At 50.4% G+C, this 12,717-nt stretch overlaps 5 protein-coding genes across 5 annotated transcripts; 3 read left to right on the top strand and 2 right to left on the bottom strand.

Annotated features, from left to right (window-relative positions):
- Positions 1-1,062: 1,062 nt before the first annotated feature.
- A1O9_02110 (uncharacterized protein) lies at positions 1,063-1,881 on the top strand (the record flags this gene model as incomplete). The annotated part of the gene is made up of 1 exon (XM_013407685.1): positions 1,063-1,881. The coding sequence occupies one exon, from the start codon at positions 1,063-1,065 to the stop codon at positions 1,879-1,881; it is 819 nt and encodes a 272-aa protein (XP_013263139.1).
- A 316-nt stretch (positions 1,882-2,197) lies between these two features.
- Positions 2,198-3,247, bottom strand: A1O9_02109 (uncharacterized protein; the record flags this gene model as incomplete). Its single annotated transcript, XM_013407684.1, has 1 exon — positions 2,198-3,247. One exon carries the CDS (start codon positions 3,245-3,247, stop codon positions 2,198-2,200), a length of 1,050 nt encoding a protein of 349 aa, XP_013263138.1.
- A 1,234-nt stretch (positions 3,248-4,481) lies between these two features.
- Positions 4,482-5,261, top strand: A1O9_02108 (uncharacterized protein; the record flags this gene model as incomplete). Its single annotated transcript, XM_013407683.1, has 1 exon — positions 4,482-5,261. The coding sequence occupies one exon, from the start codon at positions 4,482-4,484 to the stop codon at positions 5,259-5,261; it is 780 nt and encodes a 259-aa protein (XP_013263137.1).
- A 90-nt stretch (positions 5,262-5,351) lies between these two features.
- A1O9_02107 (uncharacterized protein) lies at positions 5,352-7,304 on the bottom strand (the record flags this gene model as incomplete). The annotated part of the gene is made up of 1 exon (XM_013407682.1): positions 5,352-7,304. The coding sequence occupies one exon, from the start codon at positions 7,302-7,304 to the stop codon at positions 5,352-5,354; it is 1,953 nt and encodes a 650-aa protein (XP_013263136.1).
- A 328-nt stretch (positions 7,305-7,632) lies between these two features.
- Positions 7,633-9,237, top strand: A1O9_02106 (uncharacterized protein; the record flags this gene model as incomplete). Its single annotated transcript, XM_013407681.1, has 1 exon — positions 7,633-9,237. The coding sequence occupies one exon, from the start codon at positions 7,633-7,635 to the stop codon at positions 9,235-9,237; it is 1,605 nt and encodes a 534-aa protein (XP_013263135.1).
- Positions 9,238-12,717: the final 3,480 nt, after the last annotated feature.

The raw sequence follows: 12,717 nt of genomic DNA, 5'->3' as shown, positions 1-12,717 counted from the left end.
ATGGCTATGGTTGACATCCAAAGCCGTCAAGTTCTTCTCAATTGGCCCTCTCGATGGGTAAACACAACTTGTCCGGTTTGAGAAGAGAAGTGACTTGGAGGGAGTGCCTGACTTGAGGATTGGATAGTTCATTGGGACTCGTCTTGTCCCGTGATATATGGTGGACCAGCATACGAATAGACGGGATATGGGAAGAGGAAGCCATGAAAGGAGACCTATGTTGACTGTAGAATCTCAAATTAAGATCTTTTTTACGCTTCTTGCTTACAGGCGAACAGATGGGAATACTTAGTGCTATCATGCCATTTTGTGCCCCATTCCCATAAGGTGTTCCAGATACTTCATTCATCTAACAATACTCGATAGCCTTGCATTCTCAACCGGATAGTCACGTGTGACAAACTATTCTGTGCCCCGCCAAAATGGATCAACATCTTACATACTTTTGATTAATTAGGCGAGAACAACACATACATTCCGGTATATGAGTCTTCGCCTCTATCTGTGTTACGACAAATATCAAAAAAGCCTTGGCTTCGCAGTCTTACCACCGCCTTCTTTTCTAAATGAAACAGGTCCCTAGCTTTAGAAAGAAAAGCACAGCGACACGGAGAGAAGCCCAGGTGCAAAGCACCGGAAAAGTAAATAAAGCATCGCAATCGAACCCCGCTATCACCATCTGCCGGAGGAGTGGCTCAACAATAAGGTGCACGTTAACGCTCTGATTCGGCTGTACTTGCAGCGCTTAAGAGCCAGGTCTCGAGTGCTATTTCCAGGCTACGGGATACGGAATTGTCAACGATATCAAAAGAAAGCGGGACTGAGAAGCCCAAAAAACTGTTCCAACGTTCTCCGGAACTCGTTTACCATTGAGCAAAAACCGTAGCCCCCCCCCATTCCCCCGGACTCTCAGCCAGGGGGACGGAAACGAAGCAGACGAAGACAATTGCATTCGCTCCACCCACGAGGGTTTGAAAGGAGTTTCTGTTCCCGAAAGCGTCTTCCAAAGAAATCTTCTTCTAGCAAGTTGAACTCTATCGTTTTTAGCCCCCCCAAAAAATCATGACAACGCACCTTCCCACCGGCGCGCCGGTGTCACGCACTTCCACGCCGTCCAACTTCAGCCAGCCAACAAAAGATTCGTCAGGCCAACTCCTGCCGGGAATCCTCATGCTCCACGGAGGCGGCTCGAACGCAACGGTCTTCAAGATCCAGTCTCGGCGCCTGATCTGGAACCTGTCGAAACAATTCCGGTTCGTGTTCGCCGAAGCGCCGATCGAAGGCACGCCCGGGTTCGGCATGCTCCCGGTGTTCGCGTCTTGCGCACCCTTCTACCGCTGGATCAACCGGCGCTTCGTGCTGGGCGAGAGCGACCACGAAGCCACGCCGCGCGACGAGGCCGAGACCGTGGACGGGATCATCCGCAAGGCGATGGAGGAAAACGGCGGCGTCGCGAGCTTCAAGGGCGTGATTGGGTTCAGCCAGGGCGCGCGCCTGGTCGCGGGACTGCTCCTGCGGCAGAAGATCGAGGAGCGGGATTGCCTGGGCGGCTCCGAGTGGAAGTTCTCCTTTGGCGTCATGCTCGGGGGCCCGTTCCCGCCGATTTCGCTGCACAGCGCTGACAAAGTGGACACGAAGGACTACGAGCTGCTGAAGCAGATCCCGACCGTGCATGCGTGGGGCCGTGGCGACCATGTCAAGCCTGGTTGTGTAGAGCTGCACAAGGCCTGTGAGAGTGACGTCTGCTTCCAGATGGAGTATGAGGGCGGGCATCACCTGCCGCTTAAGGACGTCGAGGCGAAAGATCTTTGTGATCTGATCAATGCGGCTTATTTTGCGGGCGGTGGGACGTATGGCATTAGCGCTGAGGAGTCTTATTAGAGCCATAGATGCTGTGAGAGGGAGGGACGAGAAAGTCCGGGGGACAATAGAATATCGAGGGCCTTGGAAATAGAGGGATGCATAGTATTGTAGATGAGTCTAACAAATTAATGGAACACAACTTTCTATCATATATTGTCTAGACTTACCCATAGCCTCTCTTTGTATATTGAGCATGTCAAGAAAAAGATGTAGTTTCCCATCAATAGCGAATCAGTGTTGCATTGCAGTGCAAAGCGAGGCAATCCATGGCCAGACCAAAGTTCGCTCATATTATGGGCACGAGCCATCACTCGACGGACAGCAACTAAGGCTCTCAATTCTTGGCCTCCGCATGCTTCAATTCGACTAATTGACCGACAAGACTCTTCACCATATCCTCCGGCCCACGGAACTGGACACCCAATTTCTCCGTCGACTTTGACACATCGTACGGAACATAATACCCAGACAGTGTCTCACCCAGTGGCAGTAACCCACTCTCGACTTCCGCAGGGAATAGCTTCTTCACGATCGGGTCAATGGTGTTCCAGGGGATCTCCTCGGGATAGGTAACAATGAAACGCTCGCCACTGGTAGCATTCTTGGGTGAGAGCGCAGCCACATGAGCAGCAGCCACATCGTCCAGGAGGACTAGGTTGGTTGGTGCTAAAGGACCATCTTTCGCGCCCAGGACGTATTTCACCATGACGGTGTTGGAGCTGACTCGCAGCTCGCGAAGGTCCTCAACGCTTGTCACGGTTTCGTTGCGCCCCTGCACAAATCCAGGTAGAATGTGGACAACATCGAAATGTGGGGTCTGTTGGGCAATGAACTTTTCAGCAGCATCATTGGCCTGTTTTTTTGACTCGGCGTATGCAGTGTGAACACTTTTTGTATCTTCCCATTCCGAGGTCTCGAGAAGGGGTGCAAGGTCATCGGGACCAACTTTGGTAGACTCGCCTTCAGGGGCACGTCTGAGAATGGCGACGGAGGAGGTGATAACGACGCGTTTAACCGAGGGTGACAATGAGGCCGCTTTCAACAAACCCACGTTGCCTTGTACGGCTGGTTCAATGTAATGCGTCCTGACGCTGAAGTCCTTCTCACCATGTGCTGGATCGGGTATGGGAGAGGCAACATGAATTATGTAGTCGACACCATTGACTGCTTCATCAAAGGCGTGCTCAGCCAGGAAGTCGGAGACTTCAATGAAGGACACAGAGCTGGCATATGGTTTGATTGAAGGAAGTTGAAGAAGCTTTTCCACGGCGGTCTGTCTTCGGCTGGCGACTCGAACTTGATACCCGTCCTTAAGCAGTCGGGCCAATACTCCGAAGCCAATATGGCCCGTTGCTCCTGTGACCAATACTAGTGGCGCCGACATTTTGAGATTTGTTTGTGATTATCAGGGATCAGGCAGGTTATCGACGGAGTATAGATAGGATTGTCGCAAGGCAATTTCAGTTGATATAGGAATTCATTCAAAGCTATCAACTGCAGAAGTTAGTAGCAATTTAAATATCTGGCACAAGTCGGTTTGGGTCTTCATGTTTTGTGTTTTGTCAACATCAAGGGCACATGCATGCCCTAGATTTATCAGCTTTGTTTACTCACAAGTGCGATGAAGCCTGCAGACGCCTCCATAGTTCGACCTTGACCGCTTGGGGAGATCGCTAAAAGGACAGATAGGGTTTTTGGATTACCTGATGTAAACGGTTGAGTAATCTCTGAAGGTAAGATCGCCATCAAGTAGCATGTTTGGTGTTGAGTTTCTAGCTGATAGCACCAGCAAACCAAGCGGCTACATACGAAACTCATTCAGTTTAAATATGCCGTGCACACGGTTGCAATCGAAAGAGCTCTGAGTCTTCTGCCAGTGTCGAATGCTTTCGAAACAGAAGTATGTTGCATGCTCGTCGCGTTGATAACAAATAGCAGAGAACCACGAGTATCAAAGATGTCTCGGTCTTAGCATCCGCGATCATTGAAGATAATACATCATGTTTTGTCCTTCGTCACATGCATCTGCTACACATGAGAATCACTGCTTCGGCATAAAGGAGCACCGGATGGAAGGTCGGTCAATAACAGGGTGATAGCGACGAAGGAATGGCACCTGAGAGGACTCTCGTATGAGCTGGTTGATCCTGCGAAGGAGTGGTCACTAATCGTCAATGGAAGGCACCGCATTAGGAAATTGCGCTTCGGTATAATAGTTCTGCCGAGTGCGTCATCGCTGGTGGTATGTAAGCAACTGGCACCAAACAGATTCACGGTGCACGAGAGACAGGGTTTGACTTGGTCGAGCCAACGTCGGAGATAATCCATGGTTCAGCAATGACTTGAAGGGTCTGACAATGAATCTGGCTTCGACGTGGAGTTAACGGTAAGGCAGGTTAGGGCTCCAACTCATACAAGCCGGAGACACGAACGAGGCAGGCACGATGTTCCAATACATAAATATGCAAGAGCCCTGCTCATGTTCTCCATGATTCAACAAAACAAGCACCAACAAGCAACACCACAGTCCATCAAAGCGAATCCATCCCCGAGGAAATCAGCAGAAACCTGACGACTATTGAAGTGCCTAGCAACTTCGACAACAGAACCAGTCCAATATGTCTCCTGCACATTTCACCTCCAAATTGGTCGGTCAGCGAGTACTACTCGTTGGCGGAACAGGTGGTGTTGGAGTGGGCGTGGCAAAAGCACTGATCGAGTTCGGGGCCACCATCATTGTGTCCTCCTCTCGTGAGACCAAAGTCAACCAAGTCGTTGCATCCCTCATCGAGGCTTACCCGGAGGCCAAAGAGCGCGTATCTGGCTACACCTGCGACCTCGCCAGTGCGAATGTTGAAGAGAACGTGGAGAAGTTGTTCAAGAAAGTGGGCGAGGTTGATCATATCGTGTACATGGCAGGTGATAGATTGCCAACGGTGCCTCTGGAGGAAGTCACTCTCGACAAGTGGCAAAAGTGCAATCAAGTGCGCTCTATTGCTGCCATTCTGGTCGCCAAGGTCGGCACGAGGTACATGAAGAAAGACCGCAGGTCATCGATCGTTTTGACAGGAGGCTCTATCTCCGAGAAGCCCATTGCTGGTGGCTGGGCAATGTTGGCACTCATTGGTGCTGGGTTGAACGGATTGACAAAACAGCTGGCCTTCGATCTCGCTCCTATTCGTGTTAATATAGTTGCACCTGGAGTCATCGAGACAGATCTATGGCAAGGTATGGATGATGAAACTCGAAAGGCCTTCTTCCTCGACCTAGAGAACAAGAACCCAACCGGCAAGGTTGGACAACCCGAAGACCTTGCAGAGGCGTACCTTTATTGCTTGAAGGATTTGAACGCTACTGGAATAATTGTCAACTCAAATAGCGGGGCGTTCTTGGTGTGAAAGGAATCGATCAGGTCATAGCCAAGCATGCGATGAAGCAATGTGTGATTTGCGGCAGCCGAGACCAGTCCATAGCTTAACGATGCATTTCTAGCCGCCTCTCACAAATTCCCCCACAGCACCAGCCAATTCAGAAAACAAAATACCCTTGAGAATACTCTCGCCTTGGTTCTCTGCCCAATGGCCTGCATCTTTAAGCTTTCTCTTCCAGCCTTTCTTCTGCGATTCACTTAGCTCCTCCCACTTCTTGAGTGCTTCTTCTTTGATCAGATCTGCGTCATGGCGCAGTTCAGTCGAGATCTCCCCGACACCCGCATCTCGAACAATAATCGCTTTGGGAGTCTCAAGTTCCGAGTTGGATTCCACTAAATCCGCCAACTTCTGGCTCAGGTCCAAAGTGACATCTTCAAGGCTTTCTTTGATATCATCAACGCCAGGAATTTGTGTCTTTATGTCCTTAAGCTTTTGAGTCGCACTCTTGGCCTGAAGTGATACGTGCGTTTGAGCATGCGGAATTCCATCCGCAAATATATATGGCCGGGCAATTAAGCTCTGAACTCGAGGGGATAGCCAATCCGTCGCACCAAGTATTGGTGGAACAGCACCGCGGATTTCCGAGAACGCCTGCATGAGGAATGCCACCATAGCAACAACCACAAGCGCAACGATGACACTGAATGCAGTCTGTATGGACTCTGATCTGCTAGTTGGTACAAGCACATATCGTGGGGTTTTGTTCTGTCCTGCTGGGAAAGGGCGAAGGGGAAGATAGTGGACAGTAACAAATTGATCCACTCCAACAGAAGCGAGACGGATAGATTGAGGACCAGTGTCTTTGGCCACGGGAAGCGATGGGCCAATAAAGTTTGAGAAGACGAGTTTTGTCAGAGGGCCATTGTGAACTTCTTCGAGGACTGTGTACGGGCGGAAGCTCCGTAAACCAGAATCTGGGGAGTAGTCGATTGTCAGGAGCTCGATGAAGCTGTTCTGACCGGCCACAGCTATAACAAGCTGTTTCTCGCCTTGCTCAGACTCTGTCAGTGGACACACATCCAGCCCCACGGCTGCTTTGATGGCTTTGCCCAGCTTTTTGCGAATGGTAACCTGCGCTTGCGAGTAATCCTTATTGAGTTTGAGCACCAACAGGAACACCCCTGTTCTGTTTGGCAAATTTTGGACCAAGAGGAGATGGCGTGGCGTCAGAAAGCGCAAGGCTCTAAATCTAGGTCTCTTGGGGGTGGGCAGACTTGTGGTAGATTCCAACGTTTGGTAAAGAGAGCGCGGAGCAGCTTTGGCCGAAGCCCCACCAGACAATTGCTGTACAAATACTTCGTCATCTGTACAATAGGCAAGTACGTGGTCCTGGGGCGAAGTGTTACTCGTTGTCAAATCGATATCTGCAGCCTCACGATTGCCCAGCCTGATGCGTGAAACTTCATCCTTGGGGCCAGGACTAGGTCTTGGGAGAAACACGACAATCTCGTTCTCTGGAGCCAAACCGGAGGCAATGGCTGCGAGTCGAGTTGCTGGAGACTCTTTTCGGAAAGGAGAAAACCGCAGGACTCTCTGATACATATCATTCTTGGGCCCTTTGGCAGATGTGAAGACTGCAGTGCGCCCTAGGGCTTGGGTAGTACTCCCGGCTGCAGGCGTCTTGTCTTCAGCTTCAACAGTGCTTCCATCTGCCTTTCTCTTCCTTGTAGGCAACCCTATGCGGATTGATCTTAAATGCTCATTCTTTCCCGCAGCTTGGTCCGCGGCGGAGCTGTTGATGCCCGCAAATGCAGTCAGAGACGAGGTGGAGGACTCTGCAATGGCAAGGGTGGTGACCGAGTCTTCATCCTTAGCCAGCTCAATATCGGCAATTTCTCTCAGCTGCTCTCGAGGGGACGAGTCGATTAGGGAGATCTTGTTAGGAACCCCAGTTGAAGAAGACCCTCCTCCACCACCGACGAGAAGGAAGTCCTGATTGGAAGGGTCGAAGTCGGCCGCATTTAGCGGATAGGACAACTTAGTCCTGGAGAGGGGCAGCTCAGGAGCCATTTCGAACGGTTGAACAGAAAAAGACAATCTTTAGAAGTTACGCATGTTCGAGAATGAAATAACTGAGAGTGGTGCGCAGTGAGGACACATGTTAAAGCAAATATTGGGGGAACGACGTCAGGAGGGCAGCTGCACTCCGGACCGGAGAAACTCTTTATCGATAAGAACTGGGAAAATCCGATTCGATATTTAGTCATGGGAGGTAGGAGCAAGTCCTAAATATAAACACCAAGACCAAAGCCAACGTCAATGTCAACATATCAACATCGACTTCGAGATCCACCACCAATCCATATCTGAACTCACAACGGTTGCATCCCTGGTAGCCATGAGGAGGCGGGCTACATATATCACTGACCCCAGTCTCGCTGTCAACCCAAAGGACATCCAGGTCGACGGAAGGCAGTTCCTTCTTGGCGCCATCAAAGCAGCTCGAGAAGAGAGACTGACTCTGGGGCTGAGTGAGTTACCCAAGGAGGTGGTTGAAATCTTACAAGAATCCTATGAGTTTCACATTCGTTGGGCTCCTGAGCATCTTTTCACTACAGTAACGCCATTCCTTTCCAGAATCTCCCCAGGCCTCCATCTCTTCTATACCCCATTAAAGGAGAGCCAGCAGGATCGACTGTGTAGCTTAATCCACAAAGTCTTTGGCCAGAGTCTCCGCTGTGAATCCCCTCAGACATCATTCATCAGCCCGCCCTTGGTCTCGGAGCGTTTTGCCCAGACGGCTTCCCATCAATATTATTCTCCACTGCCCTCCATCCAAGGCCTGGTCTCGTACTTGCAACGCAATGTATGCTCTCCTTCTGATCTGACCTGCCTACACTCGGCGTCTCTGATCAATATTGCCGACTCTGTCGACCTAGACTACGACAGCATCTCGCATGCTTTGACTTTAACAGCCTTCTGGTCCAAACAGCCAGAAGTATTCTACGATCCAATCGGGGAGTTCACTACCTTCGATGCCTGGAACATTGACATCCAGTCAAAGCCCGCTGACAAGGTTGAAATCGGTCTTCTCAGCCCTGATCCGGCTCAGGATCCATCAGAGCTCTCACTTTCAGGTTTCTTGACCGTGGTTGGAGAGGATCACAAGCCAAAAGCGACCTTATTCAGCTTCCCTTCTCGGCACCATGCTCTGGGCCCGGAACAGTCAAAGGAACAGAAATATCAAGTTTCATTCGACCACCCCACGGGGTTGCATCCCATACTGCGAATTTCGTTCCCTTCGTCCACCTCACTCGTCGAGCCAAACAATAAGCCCCCAGGCAGTACCTGCGCTTTACAAACATATCTAACCTTGCCATCACACATATTCGCTGACAAGTACGCCTTCCTCAGTAATGACCCCCTATTCCAGAAATCCCATCGTCTCGGTCAACTGCACATGATCGCAGGCGAGACTGATCTCGAAGCACCCGACTATGTGGTCGAGAAATGGGGCTCAACACTCCTGCTTGACATCCAAGCTCCCGATCAAGCCAGCTTAGACTCCGGCAACAGCAACTCCTCATGGGACGTAACGATTCCGCTGCACCTGCGATATCTGGTTCCACAAGCTGGTGGGCTCACCGAAGCCTCGCTACCATGGCCGATCGTGTTCTGGGCATGCACCGCCGAGGAAGGCACGAGATTCTCAGTCAACCCGTTCGACCGCACACAACTTGGATTCGAAGGGCTGTTTGGTCCACGCACCATGTTCTACCACCTCGACCCGTTTTCCACTAATTCAACAGCCAGGCTGGTCGAAAAGATCGAAATCCCCGTGCTGAACACGGAAACCGCATCCTCCAAGACCATCGAGGGAGTCACCATACTCACAATCGTTCTCGGGTTCCTGTGGGTGCTCTGGAAACTGAGTCCTGCGCTGCTCGGTCGCGTTCCTACTTCTGGAGAGAAAGCAATCTCCAAGGCGAGGAAAAAGCAATGAAGGGGAGCAAACGAGTGGTGCGCGCAACACGTCGAATCGTGGCATCGCTACAAATAGATTTAGCGAATGTTGATCTGTGCTTTGTCGAGGGGATTCATTGCAGGAGGGGAGCAGGCACACTGATTGCAATCCATGACGTGCAGATGCAACCATGTTATATATAGTAGAAGGATCTTTGGGAGCGAAAACATCACATTTTGCCTTTGGTCTCGAGACGATGTAAATTGGCTAGACCATGATTGCTCCCAGCTCATTGAGATGCGTTGGGACTGAAACGCGGGCTTCGCTCGAGCCATACCATGTAAATGGCAGTGTAGTGCCTTCACCCATCTACACTTAACCTAGGTATGAAGATATATATCAAGACAATGGTAGTACGGCAGTTGATTTGTCACGGGGTAAGAACTCGTGCGGTCGGCGTGCTCCTCTGCAACAAGAAGAACATTCAGAAGGGTAGAAGCGCAGGGTATTTTGTTTGCTCGGGAAACGGGCCTGAGTAGAACGCAAGAGCACACGCAGATGTAAGGGGAAGAAGAGAGCCCCGCTATGTATTCTGCAGCGCGACGAGGGCTTGATTAGATATAATAGTGTCTTTCATGTATTTCGACATATATTAAAGGACGCATGTCGAAGTGCTGAAGATGAAATCGTGGCTGAAGCTGTGGCCGTGAGGATTCCATGTTGAGGACTTGTCGTTCTCTATTAACTCACATAGCTAGGAAGCGGCGCTCAGGAAGTGGCACGAGGCCGGGGACACAAGGCCGAGGGGCTGTGAAGCAGCCGGAGATTTAAGAGGACTCGGGCACCGAGTTTCCTGCTAAGGGTCTTCCGTCCTTCTCCGTAGGAGGAAGACGGGTAACCTGAATGGTACTGAATTGAATCGATATAATCCTTTCTTTACTTGACCCCATAGTTTCACTGTAGAGGGATAGCTTCTGCGCTGTTCATGAAATTCGCACAGTCGTCCATGGTCCCTGTTCGGGTGGACAGCTGCATGTTATGGCAGTGCCTAATAATGGCTGCGTGCGGCGAGAAATGACTCAACTTATCTCATGCGGCGAATCTGTGATCGCCGTAGCCGGCAACTGGTGAGAGGTTCCAGCGACGAGGTACAGATGGTCTAAATCTAAGTCCATGCAAGTGTTTCAAGCTAGTTGTGGTTGTAGGCTTGCCAGCCTCGAGAATTCCAGATTCCGAAACAACGCGTCGCAGTATCACCCAACTGTTCCCACAACGACTGAGAAGTCTCTCATCAACATGTTAACTGATCCTTCGAGTATCTCTGCCATTCTCCATCAGGCTGTGCCAACAAGAATGGGACAAGGCTCGACCGATAGGAGAAAGGATAGGGGAAATCGACTAGACTCATGCAAGTTTCAGCCTGATTGCGCGTGGTGTGAATCCTAGCTCCTTGCCTGATATGTTGTAAATGGTGTGATCGAGTCGCTTGTCCAAGGGCCTATTGAGGGTATATTCGGAGTGGTTGATTTCGCAGTAGGTCGGAATGGCTTGATTGTTCGTTGATGCTAATCACTTCCTCGTGGCTGAGCGGCACTTTTTCGCTGACAGCTGAGCGGTGTGGGGAAGTTAGATGAAAGATGCCGGAAAGTGCCCACCATTTCCTGCAATCAAACAAAGTGAGCATGGCTGTTGGCCAATCTATGAGGGTCACCGCTCATGCACTTGACGCGCGGAAAGGCAGGAAGGCAGAAAGGCAGACTGGTGCAATCCAAAAAACTCAAGTATTATCAAAAGCTGGGCCATGATGCGTAGCACGCCTTTGGAAGCATAGAGAAGACCCGTCACTGGAATAACCGTGCAACATAAGCCCTAATTCGGTCGCGATGCCTGAGAGGGCGTCAACGAGAATGGGAGAAAAGGGCGTTGTTGAAAAGGATAACTTCAGACAAGTTTCTGTTGAAAACTCTCCTGCACAGGCGATTCTAAGCCTCCTGTGTACTCGCTAGCGCCCCGAACTGGACTAACCGTGGAAATAAGTTCTCCGTAGGCAACCAAGATCCAAATGAAATGACCCCATTCATCTGGTTCATCGGTTGTAATTCTAACAGTCAGAATACGGAGAGGGGCCGTTTGGGGGTCGTCCTCTCCTGGGGGCCCGAGTTGTAAGCCAAGAGCGTCAATTAGGCACCACCCACTGAAGTGCGTTTGCCATATCCGCCTTTGAAGCAGAGACCGGGATCTGTAATTTACTTTGGTCTGGGCTTCTCTGTTGAATGTGCTCCGGGATCCGCACGAACGAGGACGCATCTCAAAGCCAAATTGACCTAGCTGTGGGGAATGGGTGGAAGTGAGGCAAACCAGCCCTGATGTCCCGGACATGTGCATCCACTGGTGTTAGCCCACTTAATCCAACGGACTGATTGATGATACCTTAACAAACTAGCACCAAGTGAAACTCGAGGATTCCTTGTCGGATTCTTAAGCCCCTGTTGCTAGTGCAAGGCAAACTCGTGCATCACGATAATATTGGGCATCCCAAAAGTGTACAGGGCATATCCACTATGCGGTTGTTGGCCGTTCAAGAAGCTGGTATGGTGCTGCTGATTGGCATCTGGAAGATGAGATGTGACATTAGCCCGGATGCCTTTTTCCATTCTTGTGAGGGAAGGGAGGTTGCATGGTCTGCAACGACTCTTTGGGTTTTTGGATTGCCCGAAAGTCCCACAAAGCAAAAAGTCCCAGTCTGATAGATTGGATGAATTAGGAAAGTAAATCGTCCAAGGCAACTGAAATGTCTTCATAGCTTGCAAAATGATCTTAATGAATTGGATGGACTTCGGACAGCGTGATGAGAATAGACTGGTAGAAGGGCCACGACGACAGTGGCTGCCCAGCCTCCTAACAGGGTTTGAGTGCCATTTTTCAGGCAAGAAAGACTCCGTCGTCTGATAAATCCGCCAATCTACCAATGAGTAATCGAGAGACGGACATTTTTGTGGCAATCTAGTCAAGGGGCAACTCACTCGACCATGCCACGCAAGCTCTCCACGAAGTCGTGATACCAGAAAAGAAGGGAGGCAGTGAGAAGGAAAGCTTCGTAAAGGACAGAATTGGTGGTAACCATTGGTTGAACTTGTCAGCTGGCTCAGTATTTGACAGTCATATTCATGAGCCACCGTCTTGTGATTACGTACATAGATGGCGTTGCCGCAACAGCGAGAACCAACAACTTGGATTCTAAATGGCGACAGCCTGACGCTTTGCGACCAGTGCGTTTCTCCTAAATGGAAAAGGCGATCCATGACTTGGAAGGAACGAACCTTGAATGTGCACAGGGGGATGGTGTGTCCTCTGGAATATCTCTACCTAGAAAGGTAGTAGCATGTGTGGCGACACTGGTAGGTGGCGGCAATATGGCGCACAGCCTCATCTCTGCGCGAATCACCTGGATGAACGGCGAGACAGCATGAATCAGATAAATTGGTCGTCGATCTAAGCCGAATTGCTGTGATTCCAAGC

This window comes from Exophiala aquamarina (assembly GCF_000709125.1).
Source record: "Exophiala aquamarina CBS 119918 chromosome Unknown aczIA-supercont1.2, whole genome shotgun sequence".
In the NCBI taxonomy this organism is placed as follows: domain Eukaryota; kingdom Fungi; phylum Ascomycota; class Eurotiomycetes; order Chaetothyriales; family Herpotrichiellaceae; genus Exophiala; species Exophiala aquamarina.
Note: the sequence above shows the minus strand (reverse complement) of the source record. Positions and strands in the feature narration are given on the sequence as shown.